The 26615-nt window shown below is 38.1% G+C and overlaps 5 protein-coding genes across 10 annotated transcripts in view; 4 read left to right on the forward strand and 1 right to left on the reverse strand.

The window, feature by feature from the left end:
• The first annotated feature begins 115 nt into the window (after positions 1-115).
• LOC129719439 (uncharacterized) lies at positions 116-2607 on the forward strand. 2 transcript variants are annotated; one of them, XM_055670751.1, is made up of 8 exons: positions 116-425; positions 643-940; positions 999-1091; positions 1146-1358; positions 1418-1571; positions 1630-1808; positions 1874-2158; positions 2226-2607. In XM_055670751.1, exons 1-8 carry the CDS (start codon positions 259-261, stop codon positions 2562-2564), a joined length of 1728 nt encoding a protein of 575 aa, XP_055526726.1. In that variant the 5' UTR covers positions 116-258; the 3' UTR covers positions 2565-2607. The 2 variants fall into 2 exon arrangements, with proteins under 2 accessions (XP_055526726.1, XP_055526733.1); XM_055670758.1 differs by having other exon boundaries at positions 286-425; positions 636-940.
• A 693-nt stretch (positions 2608-3300) lies between these two features.
• LOC129718311 (zinc finger protein 436-like) lies at positions 3301-8134 on the forward strand. Of its 2 annotated transcripts, XR_008726860.1 has the most exons (6): positions 3301-3744; positions 3900-4277; positions 4459-5383; positions 5466-5927; positions 6003-6495; positions 6571-8134. XR_008726860.1 is itself a non-coding variant. In XM_055668956.1 (5 exons), the coding sequence occupies exons 3-5, from the start codon at positions 5058-5060 to the stop codon at positions 6409-6411; spliced, it is 1197 nt and encodes a 398-aa protein (XP_055524931.1). In that variant the 5' UTR covers positions 3301-3744; positions 3900-4277; positions 4459-5057; the 3' UTR covers positions 6412-8134. The 2 variants fall into 2 exon arrangements, 1 of the variants encoding a protein (XP_055524931.1); XM_055668956.1 differs by having other exon boundaries at positions 6003-8134.
• LOC129716653 (zinc finger protein 732-like) lies at positions 3518-4858 on the forward strand. Its single transcript, XM_055666489.1, has 4 exons — positions 3518-3744; positions 3900-4024; positions 4094-4277; positions 4459-4858. The coding sequence occupies exons 1-4, from the start codon at positions 3518-3520 to the stop codon at positions 4856-4858; spliced, it is 936 nt and encodes a 311-aa protein (XP_055522464.1).
• A 637-nt stretch (positions 8135-8771) lies between the features above and the next one.
• LOC129718289 (uncharacterized) overlaps positions 8772-26615 on the forward strand; it is a 35721-nt gene continuing 17877 nt past the window's right edge. For 3 of the 4 annotated variants that reach the window (XM_055668918.1, XM_055668907.1, XM_055668928.1), the window contains exon 1: positions 8778-9182. In XM_055668918.1, coding sequence (XP_055524893.1) covers positions 8944-9182 — 239 coding nt within the window. In that variant the 5' untranslated portion in view covers positions 8778-8943. Of the gene's footprint in view, positions 9183-9834; positions 10304-10367; positions 10839-26615 lie in introns of those variants that run through there. The other variant, XM_055668936.1, reaches the window with a different exon arrangement.
• On the reverse strand, positions 21622-23705 carry LOC129718301 (CLIP domain-containing serine protease HP8-like). Its single transcript, XM_055668948.1, has 4 exons — positions 23550-23705; positions 23168-23484; positions 23002-23095; positions 21622-22946 (listed from the first exon to the last, which is right to left on the reverse strand). The coding sequence occupies exons 1-4, from the start codon at positions 23608-23610 to the stop codon at positions 21937-21939; spliced, it is 1482 nt and encodes a 493-aa protein (XP_055524923.1). The 5' UTR covers positions 23611-23705; the 3' UTR covers positions 21622-21936.

Raw genomic sequence — 26615 nt, forward strand, 5'->3', positions numbered from 1 at the left:
TTTTTAACAGCGACCAAATTCAAGATTCCGCAATCAATTGATCACAGTTATTGATTTCCTTGTTTGATTTTTTTTTTTAAGAACAGTTGAACAATAAGATTTTAGCGTGCATGTCATGACATGTTTTTGTTTTCTAGCTCGGGTAGGAAAACTGTTGTTGAATTTCATAATGTTTATGATGTTCTACCTTATGTACGTAAAAATCTATAGTAGATCAAGTTATTTAGCCTCGAGTGCGTGGATTATGCATTGAGTGAAATGGAGGAATTCACTCATATAAAGGTAGAGGAGCTAACGATATTCGGAACTTTACCAACGGAAGAGAAAACTTCACTTGTGAGTTGCGATCGGAGCTCCGGTGATACGACTTTATCGGAAGGTTCCGCCGATGGAGCTTGTATAAAGGATGCAGTGTCTGAATTCAGGTAATTTTGTACTTCTTTTTGTTTTTAAGCCAATTCTAGGTAGAGGTTTCTGCACTCAGGCCGGATGCTGTCTGATGTTGTGGGTATGCAAATACTTAAACTTCAAAGTTGGTTAACGAATTGATTGGTTGATTATTCTGCTACCTGAAGCTTGATGAAAATTTTGAAAAAAAGTAAAATTTCAAAACAAATTGTATAAATTTTTAAAAGTTTTTAGAACCATGGATTCTTGTGTCGAATACAAAACAATTGTGGAACCTGTGATGCCTTTGGTGGCGGCTCCAATTACGGAACAGCAAAGGAACTATAATCCACTTCAGGATCCCGAGGCTCAACAGCTGACGTTGGAAGCGATGTTGTGTAAAGCTGGTCTTGATAATTACGCTAATGTTATTATACACAACCATGGCATCACGAATATTACGGAATACAGTGAACTACAAGAGTGTGACTTGAAGCTATTTTGTAAAGTTGCGCGTGATCGGGTTTTGCTAAGGAAACTGCTAGCTAATTTGGTAACAAACTCTTCATTGAGTAATTCATCAAAACCACTTATTTAGTTTCTATTTGAAGAAAACGTTACAGAACGCATCAGTGGATGAAACGGAAATATCAGAAACAGGAAATGAGGATACAATGGAATTTTCAAATTCTAGCTCAAAAACGGTATTTCTGATACCCCTCATTATCTAACAACTACAAATAGTTATTCAATTTTAGTTTGAAAATTTTTCTGAGTATCTACGTGACAGATCGGAAGGCAAAGCCATAATGAGGTACTATGACGAGCATGGTACCCTGACTAACGCACTACGAAACGAAATGGTGAAAATTATTTTGATGGATGCAACTGCACAGGGCATAGAGACGAATTCGAATTTTAACGATTTCATAAGCCAGAAAATAGTGGCAACGTTTCCGAATGAAAGCGCTGTATGTTTGTAATTCTTTTAAATTGATGTACATATTTACACGTCGCTTCGGAATTTTAGGAGATATATTACAAAAGTGGTCATACGATAGAAGGAACAAGAAAAGGCGCAACAGGAAAATTACTCAAACGAAAGAGTCAAGTGCTTGAAGCACTCGGCATAAGAAAACCAAAAATCAAACGAACTGATAATCAAATTCCAGCAGTAATCACAGGTAAACAACATAAATATGCACTCATATATTTAATATACACGCATATTTTGTTCAACAGACGAGGAACAATTAAATGCCAGAACATGGTTACTCGATGGACGATCCCCTATCGAAACGGTTCGAGAAAATTGGGAAGCATGTTTCGAATTACGCAGAAGCGACGTTGAGAATGCCAAAGACACGGTGGAGGTTTTCCAACTTTACCCAATTTTGAAAACACCAAAATCAACGTTTCTAGTATGCGCAGTTATGGTCCTATAAGATGAATAGTTTTTTAACAATTTAACTTTGTTCATCTACAGATTGACCTTGATTTCGAAAGGATGCATCCTGGAGCAACCAGTAATTTTTATGCGCGCTTTCCTCTATTGCATCAGAAACTGGAAACACACATTCGCTGTGCAGTATCAAAAGACAAAACTTATTTACCGTTGCTTGAAGCGTACGAAACCTCAATGGATGGAGATAAAAAAGACTACCTATTATGCATGCTGCTTCCGCTAATCCTACAAACTAATTACAGAGTGAAAGGTAACTGGAAACCATCTGTTAGAGAAACTCAAAATAGTTTCATCCTAGAAGTTGAGGTATGTAATAATATTTGTGTATGGTTGGCCTTTCTCTAAATTATTTTAATTTTGCATCTTTCTCTAGACTGCTGATGACATCGCGGAAAGAATTGACGAACGGATAAATTTTCTAAAAGGGAAATTCGACAACGTGTGCTTGCAGCCACAAATAGTTGCAGTGGGAGCAACAAGATCAGACACAGGATTGTTCGTAATCTTTGAAGGAACAGAATACATTGCCGATAATATATTGCATGCTGTCTGCATATGTGTGCAAATATCTTGCGTGTTAAATTTACAGTACGCACCAGATTGTAAACCACTGTGGCTGTTTGTGCAATCGTATTTATTCAAAATATCGGCATCAAATACAGAACTGCCAAAAAGCACTCGACATCTGCTCGGAGTTATTGACGAAGAGTGATATTTGTTTTACATCCCGTTTTACTGTGTAAAATAATAAAAACGACTAAGATTTTCATAAAACAAACGCATTATAACTTCTTTGGGTGTGACAATCCTTACAATGTTGAGTGGAACTTAAGTCAAATCCTCAAATCTTGAACAAAATCTGAACTTTTGCGATTTTTACTCACGGCTTTAAGTTGAACGATTATGAACTCCATAATTCAGAATCATCCATTGAATTCCAGTTTATCAGTCATAAATCCAGGTCTATGTTTGATGAAGTTTATTCTAGGTTCCATTGATTAAACTCTTGGCTTCATAAATCGGGTTCACGACCGATAAAACATGATTACTATCTCATGTTTCCAGATTTTCAGTATTGTTAAAAATCACAGTTTATGTACGACATGTGTTATTTGATATAGACATATACGATGTGTTTTGAAATAATATGGGTATTCATGTCGAGCTCGTAAACAAATACCCAGCCGTAAAAATACTCACCTCCATTGACGAGTAACGGAAGATACACAGTTTACGGCTGGGAATTCGTATACGAGCTCGATGTGAAGACCCCTAATGATTTCATCAGATCAAAGAATCAAATATAAATATTTACACGAGAACGAACAGCATCGAACCAAAACGTGAGCTTCTCTCGACCATTGGTTCACAGTTGAATTTATGGTTTGACTTATTTTCACATCAAGCTGAACAATAAATTTATAGCGTGCATATCATGACATGTTGTTGTTTTCTAGTCACGAGTGGAAAGAATATTATGGGTGTTCATGTCGAGCTCGTAAACAAATACCCAGCCGTAAAAATACTCACCTCCATTGACGAGTAATGGAAGATACACAGTTTACGGCTGGGTATTCGTATACGAGCTCGATGTGAAGACCCCTATTGTTGATAACTCGTAAAAAGGAATTGTTTTGTTTTGTGTACCTTGGCTTTGTAAGCGAAATGGAGAAATTCAGACCAATAAAGATAGAAGAGCTGATGTTATTCGACGCTGTGCCTGCGGAAAAGAAAACTTCAGTCGATATCAGCGATCGGTCCCGCGGGGAAACGTCTGTAACGAACGCCGTGATTGAAGGCTCAACTGCTATGAATCCAAAACCGACAACAAATACCACTGATGAGATTGTGACTACTGCAGCTTATAAGAAAGTTAAAGCTTCTCGCACCAGGTATGTTATTCAAATGTTAGCTGAAGAAAGTTTGTAAATATTTGCACCAATATTCAATGTTGCCTCATAAAGTGTGGGGACGAAAAGAAAATTTTCGTTCTAGACTTTGAAATACATCATGTTTCTTTTCGCTAAAAATATACTTTTTCTCGCAGTTGGAAACCTGGGAAGCGCCCTAGGAAACGATGTTTTGCATGTGAAATCTGCAACATAACAGTCAGCACACCTGAACGTTTGCATCACCACATGAGTGCTCATACAGGAGACCGGAACTTCCAGTGTGACATATGCGGACAACGTTTTGTCCTTAAAACAAACTTATCGGTTCACATGAACATACACCGTACAGATTGCCCGTATAAGTGCCCGAATTGCGATAGAAAATTAGAAACCTATGCTCTTCTCGTAGATCATAGGCGCATTCACAGCGATGAGCGGCCCTTCGTATGCGAGATCTGTAACGCATGTTACAAGCGACCTAAGGCTTTAAAGCGTCATATGCGGAAGATCCACGAGGTCGATCCCTATCCACGGTAAGTGGCTTCTGAAATTGTAATTGAAAGTTTGATAGATTAATTATTCAAACTTTTGTTAAAATGTCACCGATTTTGGCCATAGTATGTTTCTTTGTGAAATCCAAATCCCAATCCAAATCAGCTTTATGAGGCTCAGATTATCACACTGTAAGCCAACTTATTTTGTCCTCTGTTTCAGAAACGTGGAAAGTTTGGAGCCAACTCGGACTGATAACAACCGAACACACAACTGCGACATATGCGGCAAACAGTACATAGAAAAGAGATCACTTCGATTGCATCTGCTGCATCATCAGAGCACTGTTTTACCTCAGTGCGAAATTTGCAATAAAGGCTTCCGCTCCGTTTACATTCTGAAGAAACATCAGAAAACACACGAAACAAAACTCAGCTGCGATGTGTGTGACAAAACGTTCACCAGAGTGTTCGCGCTAAATGTTCATAAGGGTCGTCATGGAGGAGAGAGGAAACTGAAATGTGAAATATGTGGCAAAGCGTTTTTCCATAGGACACCATTAGGGAAACATCTTAAAACTCACAGCGGAAAGCTGCCCCAGTTTGTGATTAATGAAAAATAAATCATGATATAACTAAGCTGAAAGTTTGTAAATACATAAGAAAAAGAACCGCTCGGAGAAGCCGTAGAAATGCGAAACTTGCTGGATATATTATTTTGTAGCCGAAAGTCGAAAAAAATTATGTCCTCGTGGTTCACTCACAGTTGATTTTATTATTCGATCGATTCAGATCGAGTTGAATAAGCAGCTTTTAGCGTGCATGATATGTTTTTGTTTTCTATTTCGAGTAGGAAAATTGTATATACATATAGAGTTCTTGCTGTTTTTACCTTGTAAACGTAAAAGCTATAGTAAATTAAGTAATTTGGTTGCGAGTTTTGTAATAAGTGAAATGGAGGATTCGACTCAAATAAAGGTAGAAGAGCTGATAATATTCGACACTTTGCCTACGGAAGAGGAAACTCCATTCGCGAGCAGTGATCGATGCTCTGGTGAAACGACTGTAACGGATGCCTTGAGAGAAGGTTTAATTGCTGTGAAACAGGAACCTTTAACGGATACCGAAATTTCACTTTTTAGCTCCAGGTAATCTTGTGCTTTGATTTTAAGTTCCTTATAAAAACAGGATCAAATCTGTGGACGAATTTTTATTGTCGTTCTGTTGCAGCAACGGCAATACTGACGATGATTCAACGAAAAAGTACGTTTGTGAGATCTGCAACAAGAAATATAACCGAAAAGTCAACTTCGATAAACATAGAAAAACTCACAGCGGCAAACACTCTTTCACATGTGATATGTGTAATGAAACATTCAGCACAGCTGACCGGTTGGAACACCACAAGAGCACTCACACAGGAGAGCGGAAATTCAAGTGTGAAATTTGCGACCGACGTTTTTTTGTGAAAGCAAAACTATTGTTCCACCTTAAAATACACAGCACGGATTGCCCGCACAGGTGCACGGTTTGTGATAAGAAATTCACAACTGGTTGTCATCTCGTTGATCATATGCGATGTCACAGCAATGAGCGCAACTTTAAGTGCGACATCTGTGGCTTATCGTACAAGAGACCTAAAGCTTTACAGAGTCATATCCAGAAAATCCACAGGGTCGATCCCTCCCTAAGGTAAGTGACGTTGCAATGTGTTCACCAACATTTGATAGAATTGTATGGGGAATTAAAAATACTTATTTCTTGCAGTGAAACAGAAAGTTCACGACTCGAGCTGACTGATAACACTCCGAGCTACAGCTGCGATATATGCGGCAAACAGTTCAAACACGAGACATCACTTCGCTTACATCAGTATCTTCACCAGAGCACTCTTTCACTTCAGTGCGAAGTTTGCAAACAAGCTTTCCATTCCACCTATGCGTTTAAGAGACACTCAAAAACACACGAAAAACAGCTCAGCTGTGACGTATGTGACAAAACATTCACAAGAGTTGCCACTTTAAATCGTCATAAGGTCCTTCATGGAGGAGAGTGGAAACATAAATGTGAACTTTGTGGTAAAGCATATCCCCGCAAGGAATCTATAGCGAAACATCTTGAAAAGCATACACATGCCAAAAAGGGATCAAAGAATAAGACATCTCGCTCAGTTTAATACGTATTGTTGAATAGACCAAGTGAATAAACGAGAGATAACTGGAATTTGGATTTAGTGACTATCTTCAAAAGAATCGATCAAGTGAGTATAAAGCAAAAAGTCCATCGCTTTACGTTTCTGTTGAAAGTAAATTTTTATTTCTCTTGTCAAATAAAGATTGTGATCCTGGCTACACGCCAGGAGATTGCTTACAGGTTAATATAGTATCTAAATCGGTCATTGACGACACACGCTAAGTCTGAAAAGCCCCAAGCGCAATCGATACGATTGCGTTGCGTTAACGTTAGTTTGACAGAAAAAGTATGGGAACAAGGGGCAAGATCGCCATACGGGGCAGAATGGGCATATGTTGTTTCTAGGTTTCTGGCAGTAATTTTGGAACTGTTATAAATTTGAATCATTAACATTAATCTGAAGATGTAATTTTATTCGAAATAACTGGAAAAAACAAATTCGCTTTTACACAATAAACAATTGTATCATTCATGCACGTCTTGCGTATAATATTATAGCTCACAAGCGCGAAAAATAAGGGTTTTTGCATGCGTATGTGTCGTTTTTGGCTCGAAAGTTTATTTTCGGTAATCGTTATTGATATTCAAACAGTTTCAATAAATAATGCAGTGTTTTCAAATGAAATATCATCTAAAAACAGCTCTTTCTCATAAGTGTTTCTCATGGGGCAGAACGGGCACTGCTGGTAGGGGCAAAATTGTCATACCTATGCCCGAAAACATAACCTACAAACCAGAAAGTGCTGTCAAAAAAGTAAACATCGTGCTAGCAACAGTTAATAGTAAAATGGTTCGGAATTACAAACGGTTGTCGGGGCGCAAAAAATGATCACAGTCATCATTGGCCACTGCTATAGACGCGGTTATTTCTCATCGAATGTCAGTGAACCGAGCGGCTATTGCACACGGCATTCCACGGCAAACGTTAAGCCGACATTTAAGGCTGCGTCGAACAGATTCGTTTGTTGACAATCATTAAAATAAAGTTACCTAAATTTAAATTTTGAAATGTTTTATTACTTCTTCATCCGCACAGTAGTGTTTTATGGACCAAAATCTTATTTTTATATGCGGGCAAATTCATAGATAATTTTCAAATTGAAAAAGGCTAAAAAATTATGCTGTTTCGGAGTATAAATAGTGAAACAGGAAAGGAAAACTTTGTTTCGGTACCTACGATTGTACGTTACATTGATACATTGTTTAATGTTTGCTTGAATTCGAAAAATATGAACATGCCCATTATGCCCCATAGGTATGCCCAATCTACCCCGTACCGCGACCAGCCTCATACTTTTTAGTGGCTTAGGAAATTATTTATAAATATTAAAGTAACCTTTTTCTTTAGTTTCCAATGTAGCAACTCTTGAGTTTTATTCTTACTCTATGTAGTAAATATGTATTCAGTAGCTTTTTGCTCACTTTGCCCTAACAATTGTGCGCGTTTATAAAACCCTTTTTTATCAAGAAAAAATGCTAAAACAAGAATGTTTTGTACACGGAGTAGCTGTGAGAGTGAGAAACGTACATATTTAGCGAATTCAGTTAGATCATTATGAACTAGTAAAATGATGGATTGAATTTCTAGTAAGGCTGATTTATATAGAAGGCTGTTTTCTGCGATATTTGAGTAAAATAAAGGTTCTCGACTTAATAACAATTCAACTGGTTAGAAATTTTAGCATCTAGTATATTGATAACCTAACAAACATTTTTTTTAATTTACAGCTTATTAGGTGATTACTAATCGGACTTCGGCTGAACTAAAGCCTAAATGGCTGTTATTCTACAAAATTGTTTGCTAGGATTGTCATGTACATATGAAATGATATATGAGATCCGGTTTTGTTTCCAATTGGAGGTTGGGTTCTTACAGGAGCTGGTATACCTTGCTATAAATATATAGCGTGTTAGGATTGTATTTTTTTCAGTTTAAATCATTTGTCTAGTGAAAAAAAATCTAAATATTAAAATTTTCCCGCAATGCAAACTCTCGATAACTCACTGCAGATAGAATCTTGATAAGTAAAATGCTACCTGCAAATCATCATCATTTTAACTGCAGCGCCAGCTGTCAGTCAAACAGTCATTCCGATCGTCTATCCTCAGAGTTTTCAGATCGAAATAAAATATTTTCGTTTCGGAAAAGGTAATTATCAGCGAAAAGAATTACCCGGGTCGGAAGATTGATTTCCTCTGCTTGTTACATTGTCTATGTCACTGTTCCTGCAAAGAAGCTTTAGAAAGCGATTCCTTAAACCCGATAAACAAAGATTAAAACATTGAATTATTTACTACGTCAAATTAAACAGTAAGCTTTTAGCGTGTATGATATGACATTTCTCATTTCTTGAGTGAAAAATGGTTGAATTCTGTGAAGTTTTACGAGTTTTACCGTATATTAAATATTTACTTTACATTGTGACGCTGGAAGCGATGAAACGAGTGAAAAAGTAAACACCACCACGGTGAAAATCAAAAAGTTGTTCTGTTTTGAGTGAGTTGTGTGAGGAAAATGGAGGAATTCCCCCAAATAAAGGTTGAAGAATGCACTCCGATCAAAGTAGAAGAGCTTATCATAAGCGACTCTGTGGTTGCGGAAGAGGTCGGCATCGATTGGTCCTCCGGTGAATTGACCGTATCGAACGCCCTGGGGGAAGGTTCAGCTAGTGTTAAACAAGAACCTGTAACGGATATCAGTGATGAAGTCGAGACTACGGCAGCTTGTTACGAGATTGCAGTTTCTAGCTCCAGGTAGTTTTGTGTTTAATTCCTTTTTCAATCGGTTATAAGTCTCAGGTTATAAGTACGGATTTTGTTGTTGTGTACATTCAAAGGGGATGCTTTATGATTTTATTGCGGATTCTCGGAAATGGAAATGCCTTTAGATGAAAATATAGGTATACTAAGCGGTATATTATGCTTTCTCTACACTTGATTGAATCAAGTATGCGTTACACGAAGCATATATTTGCTCAGAATGATGGTCAAAATTTGTTTGCCCATGTCTGTTTGCTAATGTTTGTTTCCTCTGCTGTCGTTCTTTGCTTTTTGCTCTGCTGCTGAGCGAATGTTTGGTTGAATTTTTTCTTTGTCAATACTGGATTTTGGTATGGGGGCAGACTACAGCAAATAGATGTCACTTTACATCAGTTGTTTGGGTTCTGCATGAAGTAAACTAGCCAGTTTTCAGTAAAAGTGAAATGGATTTGGTTTCATTTTAGTAAAGTTTCATTTTTGAATTGTCAAAGAATACTGAAGCTCAACTTGTAAGTCATTTAAATATGAGCAGTGTCAAAACTCTGTGAATATAAAACAAATGTGTAAGTGAATATCAATAGAATGAATACGTTACGTTGTTTCAAGTGTTTGATTGTGATTTTTTCACCATACTGTGATTTTCCAGTCCAACGAGGATGGCCGACCAGGATTCGTACGAGGAAGAATTCCCTGATGATTGCAACGATGAGTTGAGCTCTGCTCAAGAGAATAAACACACACGGGTGAAAAAGAGGCAAGCCAAACCGAAAGTATGTTCCACTTGGTCCGACGAGGAAACCGCTAAGCTTATTTCATGTGTGAAATATCTGCCAGTGCTGTGGAACGTTAGAGAGAAAAAATATCGAAACAAAATTGCGCGACAAAACGCGTGGAAGAAAATTTCCGAAAATGCGTTCGATCGAAAGTTTAACGATAGCGAACTTATGGCAAAATGGGCCAACATGCGTATCCAATATCGCAGCTATTTTACAAAATATGGGAAAACGAAATCCGGCCATGGTGACAATAATCCAGTGAAATGGAAATTTTACGAAACCATGCACTTTATTGGCCGTGACGAGGAAGAACAGACTGAAACTGCTGTTTCAAATCCGGTATGTGTTTATCGTATGCGTCGTGTTTTTTGATTTTATTATATAAGATGTGTTTTTTTCTAAGATGATAGCTGATGAAGTTCCCCTCGAATCACCGTTCGATAAAAGCACAACAAGTACACCACGATTTTCGAAAAGTAGACGGTCGTCACAATCATCTTCCATTACTACAACTTCATCAGCTCCCATCGTGGCCAAAGAAAAAAAGGACGACGCGGCGGCCAAGCAAGTGACAGAGCAACAGCAGAGGTGTGAAGATGAATTCGATGTTTTCGGGAGATATATTGCGAGCGAATTACGTTCTCTGTCGGACCTTAAGTTTGCGCGTCAAGTTCGGCTTAAACTGACACGATGTTTAATGGACTGCATTGAAACCGAAAACCATTACCAGCAATAACTAGATCAATCAAAGAAATAGTTATTGGTTTCCGTTATACTCTACTAAATTTTTTGGAAATAAATTTTGAAATCCAGTCCGCAAATATATATTTCGACTGTGACGTACAGTCTTCCTCAGTGCTTATGTGGACTGGTAAAGAGCAAAGCGTAAATCCTGTTTTTTTATTTGTAGTAGGTAAAAATGAAAATTTAGCACCCTTAATTGGAGTTAGGTAGCGAATTATGCGGTCGATTGTTCACCGTACCATGTCTGGGGTTTTTGGGAAGCAGATTGAATAGCCATGAGGGGTGATTACCTGCGTCTTTATTGAGAAGCGTGCATGAGTGTTGTTTATAAATTTCTAAACTTTCAGCTACGTCTAATTTCCATAAATTATTAACGGGGCGGAGGAGGTGAATGTTATCCGAAGTTAGTGGATGTTCCTCGTTAAAAATATGTTCAGCCACTTTTGATTTGAAATGGTGTGGTGGGGCATTTGTTGAAACTTTACTTGCTTTGGTCACTTCTGCTAAATGTTCTTTGAAACGTATCAATAGGTTACGTTTAGTTTGTCCAATGTAAACCATGTCACAGTGACTGCATGCAATTTTATAAATTCCAGCTTTGTTCAGGGTATCAATAGGGTCTTTGGTAGACCCTAATTTTGTTTTGAGTTGGGTATTTCTACTAGTGTAGACAATATCCATCCCAAATTTTCTAAATTTTGAACGAAGTGGGCGTGTCAAGTTAACGTCATATTCAACTGCTACCCTTTTCAGATCTTCTGTTATTGGGGTGAGTGTTGTAAAAGATTTCCGAATTTGAGCACGCTTCTTTTTATCGACAATGGCTTGAATGATACTTTCATTGTAGCCATTAAGTTTAGCAATTTCGAAAATATATTCCAGTTCCTTTTGCTTGGCTACTTCACTTAGAGGTAAAGTTTCCATGCGGTGGATCATATGATGGAAGGATGCCATTTTATGCTGGAAGGGATGGTTTGAAGTGTTAGGTATTACCCGTTTTGTATTCGTGGGTTTCCGATAAATTTCAAATTCCAAGTCCGTAGACTTTCTGACTACAACGACGTCCAAGAAAGGGAGTCTGTTGTTAAGTTCTTTTTCAATTGTGAAGTTTATATTTTCATGGGTATTATTAAGGGATATGAAAAAAGTTTCAAGATCCGCCCTTTTCAAAATACAAAAAATATCATCCACATACCTCCAACATCGAATCGGTAAGATGTTCCTCTTCTCTAATGTACTTTCTATATTTGCCATGAAGAGCTCACATAGAAAGGGAGAAAGAGGATTCCCCATTGGTGCCCCTTTAGTCTGTTTGTAAAATTTACCACGAAATGTAAAGTAGTTTTCTTTCATGCAATCTGCTTCCCAAAAACCCCAGACATGGTACGGTAAACAATCGACCGCATAATTCCCTACCTAACTCCAATTAAGGGTGCTAAATTTTCATTTTTACCTACTACAAATAAAAAAACAGGATTTACGCTTTGCTCTTTATCAGTCTACATAAGCACTGAGGAAGACTGTACGTCACAGTCGAAATATATATTTGCGGACTGAATTTCAATATTTATTTCCAAAAAATTTAGTAGAGTATTACGGAAACCGATAACTATTTCTTTGATTGATCTCAATCACTCTGCTAAGACGCTCGTTATAGATTTTCTAGATTTGACAATGGCATCCAAGCCAAATGAGCCAAATAGGTTTTAAAAGTTAAAAAAGAGCATTGCGGGTATCCACAAATCTATTTCCTTTCTTAAAAATTGTTTGAAATATCATGTCACTCCCACGAGTCATAGAGTAAAAGTTAAAAGTCCTATAGCCCCCTCCATTATGAAACATATGGAACGAGAGTGTTTGAAAAGTAGCATCAAGTTTCTTTATAGTAAACTTAGCTCCACAACTCTGGAATGTTATTCACTTCATTTAAAACTTGCCAAAGAATTTCCTTTTGAATTTCAAAATTTTCTAAGTTAAAGTAGCCGAAAAGTGTGAAGGGGAAAGAAAACGAAAATTGGGATTGAAAAAGTTAAATCAACTGCTTCTAGGAAATAACAGTAGTAGAAAGACAGCCAAAGTACACCTCATTGACGACTTTGTGGTCAATAGGTCTTCGTACGAGTTTTCACAACCCCAGCAAAATCTTCTAAATATGGGCCTAAATTTCGCAATTCCTTCACGACCCAATATTGAACAATCGATCATCGATATAGAAGCTATAGAATAGAACAGTTGTAAACTTTCCACAGAACAAACTGGTGAAGTACGCCAAATTTTTTCAAAAATTACTAAGACACTGCCACGTCATGAAAATTCGTCTGATTTAAAGACAGTTGAGGAATTACGTAAAAAAACTCAATAAACTCAATCCTCTTGCTGATATGGTAAAACGTGTTGAAAGTACAGTAAAAGAATGCAAACCCGTTTTGGGTAATGCGTTACAAAATCTTCGTGTTTCAAATCCAGTTCTTCCAAGAATAAAGGGTCTCCCCAAAATTCACAAACCTGGAAATGAAATGAGAGAAATTATCTCAGCGGTAGGGGCTCCCACAGAAAAATTGGCTAAATGGCTGGTAAAAGAATTTCAAGCCATGCCCCATAAATTTCCAAGTCGATCAGTAAAGAGCACCGGAGATTTCGTTAAAAATTTAAGATCCTCGGGTAACATCCAATCTGATGAGATAATGGTTTCATTTGACGTTACGGCCTTATTTCCTAGCGTTCCAGTGAATGAAACCTCAAACCTTTTAGAGGACTGGCTTCTTTCCCAATATTTTGATAATACTTGGAAAAAGAAAGTTGACAGTTTGTTGAAACTTTCACGCCTTTGCATGAAAGAAAACTACTTCACATTTCGTGGTAAATTTTACAAACAGACTAAAGGGGCACCAATGGGGAATCCTCTTTCTCCCTTTCTATGTGAGCTCTTCATGGCAAATATAGAAAGTACATTAGAGAAGAGGAACATCTTACCGATTCGATGGTGGAGGTATGTGGATGATATTTTTGGTATTTTGAAAAGGGCGGATCTTGAAAGTTTAGTAAAGCGGGCAATGTATGTAGTTTCGCGGGACTGCGAAGATGAACGGGAATAGAAGGTGTGACTAGAATTAGAAAAAATTTTCCCTCGTCCAGACGGGACTCGAACCCGCATCTCCGTTGTCTCCGGCAAGGTGTTTTGGCCAATTAAACTACTGGGTAAGGGTAACTCTTCCTAAGACCAATGTCGAATCACCCTCTACTATTGTGTTCCCGCATCTCAGCACGCCGCGATGAAACTGCACACACTGCCCTGTGGAAGTTTATTTCTGTCAACTGAGAGAGTGGTCTCTTTACGCACACTATGTATAATGACTTATTATATCTACAGCGGCGCAAGCGATGAGACACGTCAGTTGGTGGCCAACTCCCATGGAAGGCGTATCACGGAAGAGCTCCGTTGTGCTAATTTTACTTTACGAACTAATTTCATTTTTTGTCATATTGACTTACATTTTAAGTTTAGTAAAGCGGGCAATGTATGTAGTTTCGCGGGAATGCGAAGATGAACGGGAATAGAAGGTGTGACTAGAATTAGAAAAAAATTTCCCTCGTCCAGACGGGACTCGAACCCGCAATCTCCGTTGTCTCCGGCAAGGTGTTTTGGCCAATTAAACTACTGGGTAAGGGTAACTCTTCCTAAGACCAATGTCGAATCACCCTCTACTATTGTGTTCCCGCATCTCAGCACGCCGCGATGAAACTGCACACACTGCCCTGTGGAAGTTTATTTCTGTCAACTGAGAGAGTGGTCACTTTACGCACACTATGTATAATGACTTATTATATCTACAGCCCTTCCATGGGAGTTGGCCACCAACTGACGTGTCTCATCGCTTGCGCCGCTGTAGATATAATAAGTCATTATACATAGTGTGCGTAAAGAGACCACTCTCTCAGTTGACAGAAATAAACTTCCACAGGGCAGTGTGTGCAGTTTCATCGCGGCGTGCTGAGATGCGGGAACACAATAGTAGAGGGTGATTCGACATTGGTCTTAGGAAGAGTTACCCTTACCCAGTAGTTTAATTGGCCAAAACACCTTGCCGGAGACAACGGAGATTGCGGGTTCGAGTCCCGTCTGGACGAGGGAAATTTTTTTCTAATTCTAGTCACACCTTCTATTCCCGTTCATCTTCGCATTCCCGCGAAACTACATACATTGCCCGCTTTACTAAACTTAAAATGTAAGTCAATATGACAAAAAAATGAAATTAGTTCGTAAAGGATCTTGAAACTTTTTTCATATCCCTTAATAATACCCATAAAAATATAAACTTCACAATTGAAAAAGAACTTAACAACAGACTCCCTTTCTTGGACGTCGTTTTAGTCAGAAAGTCTACGGACTTGGAATTTGAAATTTATCGGAAACTCACGAATACAAAACGGGTAATACCTAACACTTCAAACCATCCCTTCCAGCATAAAATGGCATCCTTCCATCATATGATCCACCGCATGGAAACTTTACCTCTAAGTGAAGTAGCCAAGCAAAAGGAACTGGAATATATTTTCGAAATTGCTAAACTTAATGGCTACAATGAAAGTATCATTCAAGCCATTGTCGATAAAAAGAAGCGTGCTCAAATTCGGAAATCTTTTACAACACTCACCCCAATAACAGAAGATCTGAAAAGGGTAGCAGTTGAATATGACGTTAACTTGACACGCCCACTTCGTTCAAAATTTAGAAAATTTGGGATGGATATTGTCTACACTAGTAGAAATACCCAACTCAAAACAAAATTAGGGTCTACCAAAGACCCTATTGATACCCTGAACAAAGCTGGAATTTATAAAATTGCATGCAGTCACTGTGACATGGTTTACATTGGACAAACTAAACGTAACCTATTGATACGTTTCAAAGAACATTTCGCAGAAGTGACCAAAGCAAGTAAAGTTTCAACAAATGCCCCACCACACCATTTCAAATCAAAAGTGGCTGAACATATTTTTAACGAGGAACATCCACTAACTTCGGATAACATTCACCTCCACCGCCCCGTAATAATTTATGGAAATTAGACGTAGCTGAAAGTTTAGAAATTTATAAACAACACTCATGCACGCTTCTCAATAAAGACGCAGGTAATCACCCCTCATGGCTATTCAATCTGCTTCCCAAAAACCCCAGACATGGTACGGTGAACAATCGACCGCATAATTCCCTACCTAACTCCAATTAAGGGTGCTAAATTTTCATTTTTACCTACTACAAATAAAAAAACAGGATTTACGCTTTGCTCTTTACCAGTCCACATAAGCACTGAGGAAGACTGTACGTCACAGTCGAAATATATATTTGCGGACTGAATTTCAATATTTATTTCCAAAAAATTTAGTAGAGTATAACGGCAACCGATAACTATTTCTTTGATTGATCTCAATCACTCTGCTAAGACGCTCGTTATAGATTTTCTAGAATAACAAGATGCTATTCATGATTGTTTTCGTATTCAGAATTTCAAAAATACATTATGTAGTCCAATGTCTAATTTTATCCAATAAATAACAAAATAACATATACAAAAGTTTAAGATTTCTGTTTGATTTAATATCTGATAGATTTTCCATTCTCAGATTCTCATTTATTTATCGTATAGGTATTCAAACAGAACCGAATCTTGTGGTGTGAACCTCATATTAGAACATAGCCGTATTTCGATCGTACGTATTCAAAACTTTTTTGTCTTTGAAAATTTTAATTGGTCAGAAATTGAAGTTATGCAGATGGTTCATTTGGCTATAAATTCACGCGCACTACTTCGATCCAAATGGGTGTGTTTATGTGTGTCATTCCAAGCGCGTATAAGAGCTGAAACGTCTTGGCGTGACTATAGATGTCGAACTTAAATTCATGTATACATATTGACTATCTCATCAAGAAAACTTCCTAAAAAGATGGAATCCTCTATTGCTCGAATATAGAATTGAGTACTTTCAGCAAGATTCATCTCGACAAATCAATCATCTCTCCCCCACTTGGACATTTACTATTCCATTTTATTTTTGGCCACTGAAACGCAACTATCGGGATTACAGCGCTTGCAGCATGATGTTATGCGGTTGATCTTGAGATGTAATGGTTCCGCTTCTTGGCTCTAGTGCGAATAAAATTTTAGCCTGGAAACTTCTATCGTGCACCCGAATTCGAATACTAGAAATAAATTCGTTATGCAGATGATCGCAGTAAGCATATGTATGATACTTTTTCACTAAACGTAAAAGTTGGTTTCATTTACGTTTTCCTAACAGTAGTGATTTGTTTTTGTGAAAGTTTGTTAAAGGTTAAACATCTGCTCCAACCCGAAAAAAGACATTAAAATTTACCAAATTTTACTGAAGCGCACCTAAAAACGAGAGGAATCAGAAGCAAAATAATCAGGAATACACCCTAAAATAATTGACAGCTCATTTTTTAAGTTTAAGAATACAAACCAAAAACGAATATTGCTCCTAACTCGGCTTAAAAAGCATGAAAACGAAATAATCTCCAACTTCTAGAAGCCAGAATGGCTAAAAATTACATGGTCTAAATTCTTTCAACGTGTAAAACCGCGGAAAAGCCACAGAGGGTTAAAATGATAATTTGGCCAAGTGCTTGCATCGGCATTAAGATTTGGGATACCGAACAGCTGCCGGAGGAGTGGAAAGATGGAGTTATATGCCCTATTTACATAAAGGCGATAAACTGAAGTGTGAGTTCTGGAATAGGGGTACAAATTTAAATACCGAAATGATCGAGTGCGTCACGAAAAATATCAAATTTCAAATGCTTGTGATGCGGTCAGTTTGCAAAAGAACTTCTCGGTTTTTAGAGGCTGCAACTCGATCCCAAAGACTATTTTGGATTTGCAGGAGTCCCAAGCAAGATTCAATAGACCCCTGAGGTTATTATTCTGCGATGCTAAATCCACATATCTCTCTTGGTACAGCATGGAAAGTGATTAATCACTGGAGATTTGGCCCTACGGCCACCTTCTGCGCCCGAAAACGAAAACGAGTTTGACAAAGAATTTCACCCAATCAACTTAAGACGCGGTTTCCAAAAAAACTATCAAAATTGGCCGAATATCACCTAATATGGGCAATTCCACGAAAAAATCCAGTTTTAATATTTTTTGTCATTTTCGATTTGGCTGACACTTTGCACAGGTTTTCCTATGAGCTGAGTGTCTCGTGCTATTTAAAAGGATTTTTTTTAAATCACAGCTAATTTGTGAAAGGAGTTTATGTAGAAATGACAAATATTTTCAAAGCTAGAATGATTTTTTGATCGGTGTGACATCTTCGGCAGAGCTGTAGAAATTTGTTTTTTCAAAAAAATAAACACCATGAGAGAAATTTGTCTTAAAAAAAAGAACAAAATTTAATTATCTCAAAATGTTGCCTGAGCTCGATTTGTGGCTTCAGTGCATCAACAATTCCGGAAATACCCATATTGGGTGTATTTGATCATTTGCCGCTGTTTTTCAGAAATCGGAAGTCGCCATCTTGGATTCCAAAATGGCATTTAGAGACAATTTTTGGCCTCTGAGCGTCATTCTGGTTAAAGGAACATCCATCCATATTGGGTGGTATTTGGTCATTTTCCGCTGTTTTTCAGAAACCGGAATTCGCCATCTTGGACATCAAAATAGTATTTGGAGACATTTTCCGGATAGAAACCGGAAGTTTCCATCTTAAATTTGACAATGACGTCTGGAGTCGAGTTTTGGCTCCTGTGCATCGACCTGATTATTCCAGGCTGTTTTTCGGAAAACCTGGTTGAAATATCTGTATAGTTTGTATGGGAGACCTCCCTTCCCTTCAAACCACCATAAAAATTTGTGTTTGATTTGTGAGGGGTGTCGAACCACCATGAAAATTTCTCTTGCTCTCAAAAACCTCAACATATCAGATTTGGTTTCGTTTACTTGATTATTTCTCAAGATGTGCAGAAATTTGTGTTTCATTTGTGTGGAACCCCTCTCTTCCAGAAGAAGGAGGGGTGTCGAAACGTTATGGATATGTTTGTTACCCCTAAAAACATTTACCTGCCAAATTTGGTTCCATTTATTTGGTTAGTTCTCGAGATGTGCAGCAATTTGTGTTTCATTTTTTTTGGAACCCCTCCCTCACAGAAGAGGGAGGGGTGCCGAACTATTAAGGACATATTTTTTACCTCCAAAAACATTCACATGCCAAATTTGGTTGTATTTGATTGATTGGTTCTCGAGTTGTGCGAAATTTGTGGTTCATTTGTATGGGACCCTCCCTTATAGAAAAGGGAGGGGTCTCGAACTATCTTATTCAGCTTTCCCGGCCCTAAAACCCCTATATACAAAATTTTACGCCGGTCGGTTCAGTAATTTCAACGCCTATATGGATCAGACAGACAGAGCTGCATTTTTATATGTTTAGATATATCTTAATACGAAAGATAGAAAAAAGTTGTCGAGAAATGATTCTGAAGAGATTGTCTGAATTTTTTAATTGAAAAAATTGAATTCTAGATCCCACACTAAAAAAAATGGTTTTAAAAATAAAAAGCTTTCTCTTACTTTTTTTCGAAATTAAGTTTTTTTAAATAGCACAATAGGGTGTCCCAAAAAAATTGATGTTGAAAAAGTCAAGGTGCTTGAAAGATAATGTTATTTATAGCATTTTTGTAGTACATTTCGACTTTCCAAAAAATTGTTTTCAGGTTGCCTAAACGTGATTCATGAAAAAATTACTTTTCTTAGCTACAAACCCACTTTTTTACAGTTTTTTAAATTCTGTTCGATTCCTAAATTTTTCCATATATTTTTTTATTTTTCTGGGGTTGTTTTTGAATATTTTGCATGGTTTAGTTCAGCATCGCATTCAGTTTTTTGACTCCCAGACCCCATTAAACATCCAAAAAAAAATTTTTTTTCAGTCCCCATTAAACATAAAAAAAAAAATTTAGAACGGAAAATTGTGTGAAAATTTTTAGTGCCTCCTAATAGAAAATTCAATGTTGCTCGTAATATGGAAGAGATAGAAACATGATGTCTTCGGTAAAGTTTCTTGTTTTAAGATAATCTAAAACTTTGTTGAAGACACCTTGCGTCTATCTCATTCTGATTAAAAAGTAATTTTTTTTTCTCACTTATTGGTGGATTGATCTCCCCCCCCCCCGCCTAAAAGATATCAAGGATCTTTTTTCATGTAAATTTTCGTCTTGAATTCCGCTTTGTAGTAAAATTTTCAAATCTTGATCAAAAATTTTTTTATATGTGTTTCGAAGGGTTTTATCTGAAAATTATAAAGAAAATTCACTTTTTTGTGATGTTCAGTGGGCTCTGTGAGTCAAATAATTGAATGCGATGCTGAACCAAACCATGAAAAATATTCAAAAACAACCCCACAAAAATAAAAAAATATATGGAGAATTAAGGAATCGAACAGATTTGAAAAAAGTGTAAAAGAGTGGTTTTGTAGCTTGAAAAAGTAATTTTTTCATAAATCACGTTAGGGCAACCTGAAAACGATCTTTTAGAAAGTCGAAATGTTGTACAAAAATGCTATAAATAACATTATCTTTCAATTTAGAGCTGAGCACCTTGACTTTTGAAACATCGATTTTTTTTGGGACAGCCTATTGCACAAGCATTTTTAAGGAAAAATAAACTTTCTATGGAAGATTTCCAACGTGTTGGGCATTGAAAAGTTTTTGTTAGCCGCTGGATGAATTAGTTGGTGTTTTCACACTTTGCTTATACTCAGACGATGTTTGACTTTTGATGCTTTTCGGTCTTTTAATGATGTCAGTTCGCATTTGGAACTATGTGTAAAAATTTGTTTTGTACATTTATTGGTATATTTTTTGGCGCTTCTTCAAAGCTTTTTTGACACTTTTTAATAAGCGAATAATCATGAATTCGAACCAGATCCTAAGATGTCAGAGGAACTTTTACGCATTGGTTTATTCTCAGGCGCCCAATCCGCCTACTTTGACTCGTTCCTCACATTTAATGCCAAAAAATGAAAAAGTTGTAAGAATACACTTCACTTGAATGCTGTAGTATTTAGCATAGAGGAAAGTATAAAAAATACGTTACTACGATGACGAAGCACCTTCCTTTACGTCACAGTCACTAAGGATACAGAGGAGGAGGTAAGCTCAGTCTCTGGCAGCAATGATTGTTTCTTCCTTGCTTCCCTAAACGACCGTAAGGACTAGAGACAGTAGTTATTCGCGGCAAAAAGTTGAAAATCATCGGGATTATTGAAAACAATAAAATAATAATTTCAAGCGGTGATTTCGCGGCAAAATTTTTGTCGAAAAATACTCAATAAAGTGATTTTTGATGACACGAGAAACAGCTGTTTCATTCAATTTATTATTCGGTAATTTAACCGTGCCATTCATGACTTTTTTGCATTACTGGTTGAAAGTACACGCTATGTCAAATTGTCTTCAATCATATTCTGGTGTTGGCAGGCACGTATTATTCATGTTAAACTGGTGCACGCTGCGTTCTGTAACTACCGAGTTTTCGGGTTATTTCAAAACTGCCTGCTCGCACGCCCTTAGTTTGGTAACTTCGATTTTGTAACTGCACACTCTGGAATATTTCCATCATGCAGGTCACCAAATCGCGGAAACATATGCTCGTAAAGGACTAATAACCGAACTGTCCGAAGATACTTCAACCCAGGCTGACAAGAGAGTGTTTTAACAGAGCGATTTTCCACTGTCCCTAGTAAGGACATAGCCGGCGCCGTTATCGATCTATACAAAGCAGTAGCTACTGAATTGTGGTACATTAAAGAATCATTACGGAGGGGTAGCTACAAAATGTTCGGTCGTCTCAAGCCCGAGCTTTATAAAAGGGCAAAATTGAAATGAGAAAAGAAGATAACAAAGAACCAGCTGTGCTGGTAAAATCGTTCGGAAGTTTATTAAATGTCATCGGTCGTATATATATAACAACTATAGAATATAGTTTATGTCCAATCGATATACCAAAGTAGTCGTACTGGGCTTAGTGTTTCGTTAGTGCAATCTCAGAATGAACGAACGTTCTAGAGGTCGATCGTTCGACGAACATAGGATCACTACCGGTCAGTCTGTCGCGATCAAACTGCGGGTAATGGGAGCATACAAGCCCCTCATTTTCCAACCCACATAATGGCACATTCGATTAGATTTACTGCTCACACTCGTTTCGATTCTAAATCACGAGGTTATCCAGTATCCAATTCACATGATAACCAATCATGACTCCAACTCCAGGGTCTCGGCTTTCCACGCTACAATGGCGTCCTCCGCCGGAAATCAGCCCAAACTGAACGTACCGATAGTTGCTGTCCGTCGGGACCAGAGCCTGGTGTGGTCCACCCGAGTCACCAGCGCAATGTACCTGCTGGGATTTGCCCCGGGCGCAAAACGTTGCCTCCTCGGAACATAGTTTCGTTCGTTTTAAGGGTTCCAGTTCCGCTTCCAGTAGTACATTTGATTGTTTCTGATGCTCCGTCAGTCCCCAGCCTAGCACGGTAAGCTTATGAGGTTTCAGCATAAGCAAAGTTTTGGTAATTGGAAGACAAATGGGATATACTTGATCGAAAGCAAGAGTTGCTTTCGTTGCCAACCGAATCAAACCGATATCGTACTCTGCACTGTTACCAAGGAAATTCTCGTTTGGAATAAGTTTTTCGATGGCGTGCCTCTGACCCTGTCCGGCACATAACTTTTCAGTGCATTTTTCAATAACGGATATATCGTGCAATCCCAATTGGACTGCCTCTGGTAAAGTTTTACCTCTCATGCAGTGTGCCGCTGTGAGGACATACCTCGGATGAATCAGAGTGCCACTACATAGTGTCTTCATCGTATTCTTTCTCTTGTACAGAAGGTTAGCCATCCAAGGATATTGGCCAGGAGCAGTCTCTCCGCCTTTCAGAATTTTATCCACAAATCGTACAGCACCGCATTCATCGACCCCAAGCTTGACGGCGTTCTTGTGTCGAATGAAGTCCAGCCCCGACCGGGACGAAGTAGTCGCGCAGCAAATCGCAGTACTGTGCCGAGCATCCGATGGACAACTGTTACGGCGAACGAATTCGGCCAACTGTGTATCCTTGTATATACGTCCGTCTAGAAAGGCACTGTAAATTCGGTCACAGTGTCGCACCGGAACGCATAGTCCGGATTTGCCGGTCGTATCCTCACAATCGGAAAAATCTAAAAGATTCATTCAGTTAGTCGGTGCAAAAAAGAACCTTTCCTCGAAACTTACCATTCTCATTCAATACATGATCACTTTTGGCTCTCGTTGGTCGTCTTTTGGGCAGACTATCCACAATTGATTCGTCCGGACAGCAGACATATTTCTATCGCGATTTAAAAGACAATAATCACTGAATTATATTTTTGTTTGATTGATGCCAATCATACACACTTACCTTGCTGCCCTCTTGATAGCAAAGATTCTCCTGCAAATCCTCTGATTTTGATGCAATCGATCCACAACGTTCTGAAGCTACGCAATGCCCGTAGAGCCCTAGCGAATGAACGCAACGTTTACCAACGGCAATATCGGCAGGTTTGCAACATACTCGCGGATGTTCGCCTTCATCATGACATGCCCGAGACAAGATCTCTTTCTTCGACGTGTGATTCCACTGTCTGTCGCTCGCGATGATCTTCTCATAAATAGGTGGGCAAAACTTTACCGGAACACATACGTCATGCGACGACTTGCATGGCCGCTCCGACAGAACTGCAACGATTTTTGTTTCAATATAATTTGGTTTAATAACTCAGCACTAAAGAAAACACCATTACCTGGATCACTAATGTACACTAGGACTATTGAATAAAGTATAAAAAATCTAATCGAAATCATTTTTACGCATTAACCGGCTATTTTCTCTCGCATAACTGACTGCTCGGAGATGCACGCAATTTGCTTTTATACCGCAAATCAGCGATCAGCGATCGCGTGCTGCGACGTTCATTCGCTCTCAAATACAAGCGAACCATTCATTCAACCAAAGAATTTACCCGTTGAGTTGAGACCACCATGTGGGTGACTCGAAGAAAAATCGATCAAAGCTCATGACGAAGCAAGACGGTACTTCCCCACAACAACGGAATGGGGATTTATGTACAGATCGAGTTTGACCCACCACGAGGGGGGCTCGAGTTATAACGTTTTGTTTTCTGTTTACTTTTTTTCGAGTTATTTATTCGGTGATGCTGTGATCGCTGTTCGCTAGAGGGTGGGACATTTTTTTTGGATTGATTGCTGGTTGTTGCTTTAATTAACAAGTGGATCAGTATACAAATGAAGGGAAGTCACAGATCGTTAGTGACTAACAAGTTCTAACGAAGTTCGTCGTTTGCATATTGTGAATATTCTATGTTCTAAGAATGGGTATTTTGAAATTTACATATTGAATGAACTGTGAAGAATAATTGATCTGCTCAACTAAGAACATTCCCTTAAAGGTTGTCTGAAACGATCGTGTAATTTATTTCTGAAACCTATTTTCCTAAATGATATGTATTCACATAAATTCAAATATTATATTTCACACACTTTTCTACAAAAACATATCCGATTAATGATTTAAATCGATAATTTTTGTCTATTTTCTTGGAATTTTCTTGGTTGCTGGTTGCTGTACTGTATCAAATTTCGAATACTTAAGTTATGATGTAACTTCTTGTACTGAAAAATCAACGAAAAATGCGCTTTTTCATCGACCTTAAAGGTTTATCATGTTGGTTATTTTATTGTTGTTGCAATTAAATGCTATTTATATAGATTAAAACACGTTTAGTCAATGAAAACAAGTAGAATTTATGAACCGGCTTTGATTAAAATTCCGAACACTTCAACGTAATCGCTAAGAGATAGATTGGCAAACCGTCTGAATACTGACTGTCACTTTTTTCAACGCCTACTGATAAAAAGCTATACATCACTGAGCGAAGGACATTCCAAGGAACGAAATGGTATATAACAATCATTTTTTTTATTTTACTAGCTACGATAATTCGATTTTTATTGTGAAGTGTTCGAAGTTGAATCAAAACGGTACTTGATTTAAGAATAATACTTCAGAATATCCATACGGTGTTTATTGTTGGAAAATATTTTTCGTACCACTCGAGCAGACGATCAAGAACCGCAGGTGCTCTTTTGGTATTTTATTCCTGGTTGCCGCCAGATGTTTCAGGACTTCATGTTTTCGAAGCAGGCGTCGGACTCCAACATACCCCAGACGGTGGAGTCGTTTGGGCTCAGGTATAATGAACTCTCAAATCAGAGTTAGGTTTTTTTTCCTTTGTGAGCTGTGGTCGAGTCCTGTTGGTAAACCCAAACCTTGATACTACATTGACGACGTGTCCACGGTTCGACGACGTTCGCAGAACTAGTTCCCGATATGTATTTTCACTACTCCAGGAACAAAAACCAGTAGAGTCCGGCCATCACGGATGATTCCGGCCCATGGTCGTATTAGGTTCGATTCTGACAAACAAAGTCTGTCGTTCTGCTTATTCCGATCTTGTTTACGATGACAAGTTTCTCGTCAGTTAACACGATTTTCTCCAACTTTTCTTTCGCGGCCCTCTTTTTGGTCTGGAGTCAATCTTTCAGGATTCGACGGAGACTTTGATCAGATATGATAAGATCCAGCACCAGTTTAGTGGCACTACGTCGTGGATTCCGCTTAAGGTGCTTCTAACAGAGTTTTCCCTCGAGCCTCTACGTTTCATGTATTTTGTCTTAGACGTGTTTATGACTAGTCCGACCCGATTGGCATCTGCCTCAAATCTGCTTACGTTTCCGTCAACGCCTCAAAGTTGCGTGCCATAGTGTCAATGTTGTCGGCGAAGCGAAGTAACTGATCGGACTTCGTGAAGATCAGGTCTATCTTCGCTCTTCCAATAACATCTTATGGCAATGTTCAATAGCAGACATGACAGCCCATCATACTGCGAGAGTGTTCCCGGAACTCATCTGTCTGACCAATCGCTTAATTTTATCCGATAACCCGTGTCCGTGCATAATTTGTCATAAAGAATCTTGTTCGATTTTGTCATACACCACTCTTGAAGTGGTGCGTGGTTTCATTGTACTCTCGGCACCTCTGAAGTAGGTACTTGCCGCAGTGCAGAGATCCCACGAATTCGAGAATCTTATTATTTTCAGATATTTGTGTACATTTTAACCTCTTGGTATGTTGTGATGACTCATTATTTTTAATTTTGCATCTTCTGGCATTTCCACTATTTTGTTTCCTATGGTAGAAGAGAATTTCAATAAAATACCTTTTTTATTTCAACCGATAGGAAAAAAAAATGTTTTGTACAATATAATGTACACTCACGGTTCCGTTGTTTGAGTGCGAGTAATACTCTCTTCGACAAACTTGTAGTTCTATTTTTTTTTTTCACATATCATTTTTTGACACGGCACAAACTGTTGTTCTACTTGAGGACTATAAGTTCGTCATGCAAATGCGCGACGTTCGTCATACGCGTTGCGTATGCGTGAGTTATAATTTACATCCTTGGCTGAATATATCAAAAAGCATGGTTCAATACAACTGGAAACTTTCTTTGATCTAGTCTTAGTTCAATGAAAATGTTCATTGAACTAATAGCTTGACGACCACCATGAAATGTCAAATCTATTCGCCATTACCGCTCGTGGAAAGCTGGATAGTTAAATACTCAGAATAGACAAAGTTAACATTTAATTCTACTACCATCCTTAGAACTTACGTGTACTACTAAAGTGCGTTATAAGTAATACCCGAAATACGTATCTGCGGACGATTTGAGCTGTACGGGTAACGTTTACGATAAAAAAATGGACAACAATTACCGATCTTCATG

The sequence above is a fragment of the Wyeomyia smithii genome, chromosome 1 (assembly GCF_029784165.1).
Source record: "Wyeomyia smithii strain HCP4-BCI-WySm-NY-G18 chromosome 1, ASM2978416v1, whole genome shotgun sequence".
Lineage (NCBI taxonomy): Eukaryota > Metazoa > Arthropoda > Insecta > Diptera > Culicidae > Wyeomyia > Wyeomyia smithii.

Bases quoted from the DNA above. Each gene is read 5' to 3' on its own strand.
- LOC129718311 (XM_055668956.1), top strand. From the start codon at position 5,058: ATGATATGTTTTTGTTTTCTATTTCGAGTAGGAAAATTGTATATACAT. The intron at 5,384-5,465 runs GTAATCTTGTGC...GTTCTGTTGCAG, and splicing joins ATTTCACTTTTTAGCTCCAG to CAACGGCAATACTGACGATG. The intron at 5,928-6,002 runs GTAAGTGACGTT...TATTTCTTGCAG, and splicing joins AGGGTCGATCCCTCCCTAAG to TGAAACAGAAAGTTCACGAC.
- LOC129718301 (XM_055668948.1), bottom strand. From the start codon at position 23,610: ATGATTTCGATTAGATTTTTTATACTTTATTCAATAGTCCTAGTGTAC. The intron at 23,096-23,167 runs GTAAGTGTGTAT...AAATCGCGATAG, and splicing joins GCTATCAAGAGGGCAGCAAG to AAATATGTCTGCTGTCCGGA. The intron at 22,947-23,001 runs GTAAGTTTCGAG...TGAATCTTTTAG, and splicing joins TCATGTATTGAATGAGAATG to ATTTTTCCGATTGTGAGGAT.
- LOC129719439 (XM_055670751.1), top strand. From the start codon at position 259: ATGGAGGAATTCACTCATATAAAGGTAGAGGAGCTAACGATATTCGGA. The intron at 1,092-1,145 runs GTATTTCTGATA...ATTCAATTTTAG, and splicing joins CAAATTCTAGCTCAAAAACG to TTTGAAAATTTTTCTGAGTA. The intron at 1,572-1,629 runs GTAAACAACATA...TTTGTTCAACAG, and splicing joins AATTCCAGCAGTAATCACAG to ACGAGGAACAATTAAATGCC.
- LOC129716653 (XM_055666489.1), top strand. From the start codon at position 3,518: ATGGAGAAATTCAGACCAATAAAGATAGAAGAGCTGATGTTATTCGAC. The intron at 3,745-3,899 runs GTATGTTATTCA...TTTTTCTCGCAG, and splicing joins GTTAAAGCTTCTCGCACCAG to TTGGAAACCTGGGAAGCGCC. The intron at 4,278-4,458 runs GTAAGTGGCTTC...CCTCTGTTTCAG, and splicing joins GAGGTCGATCCCTATCCACG to AAACGTGGAAAGTTTGGAGC.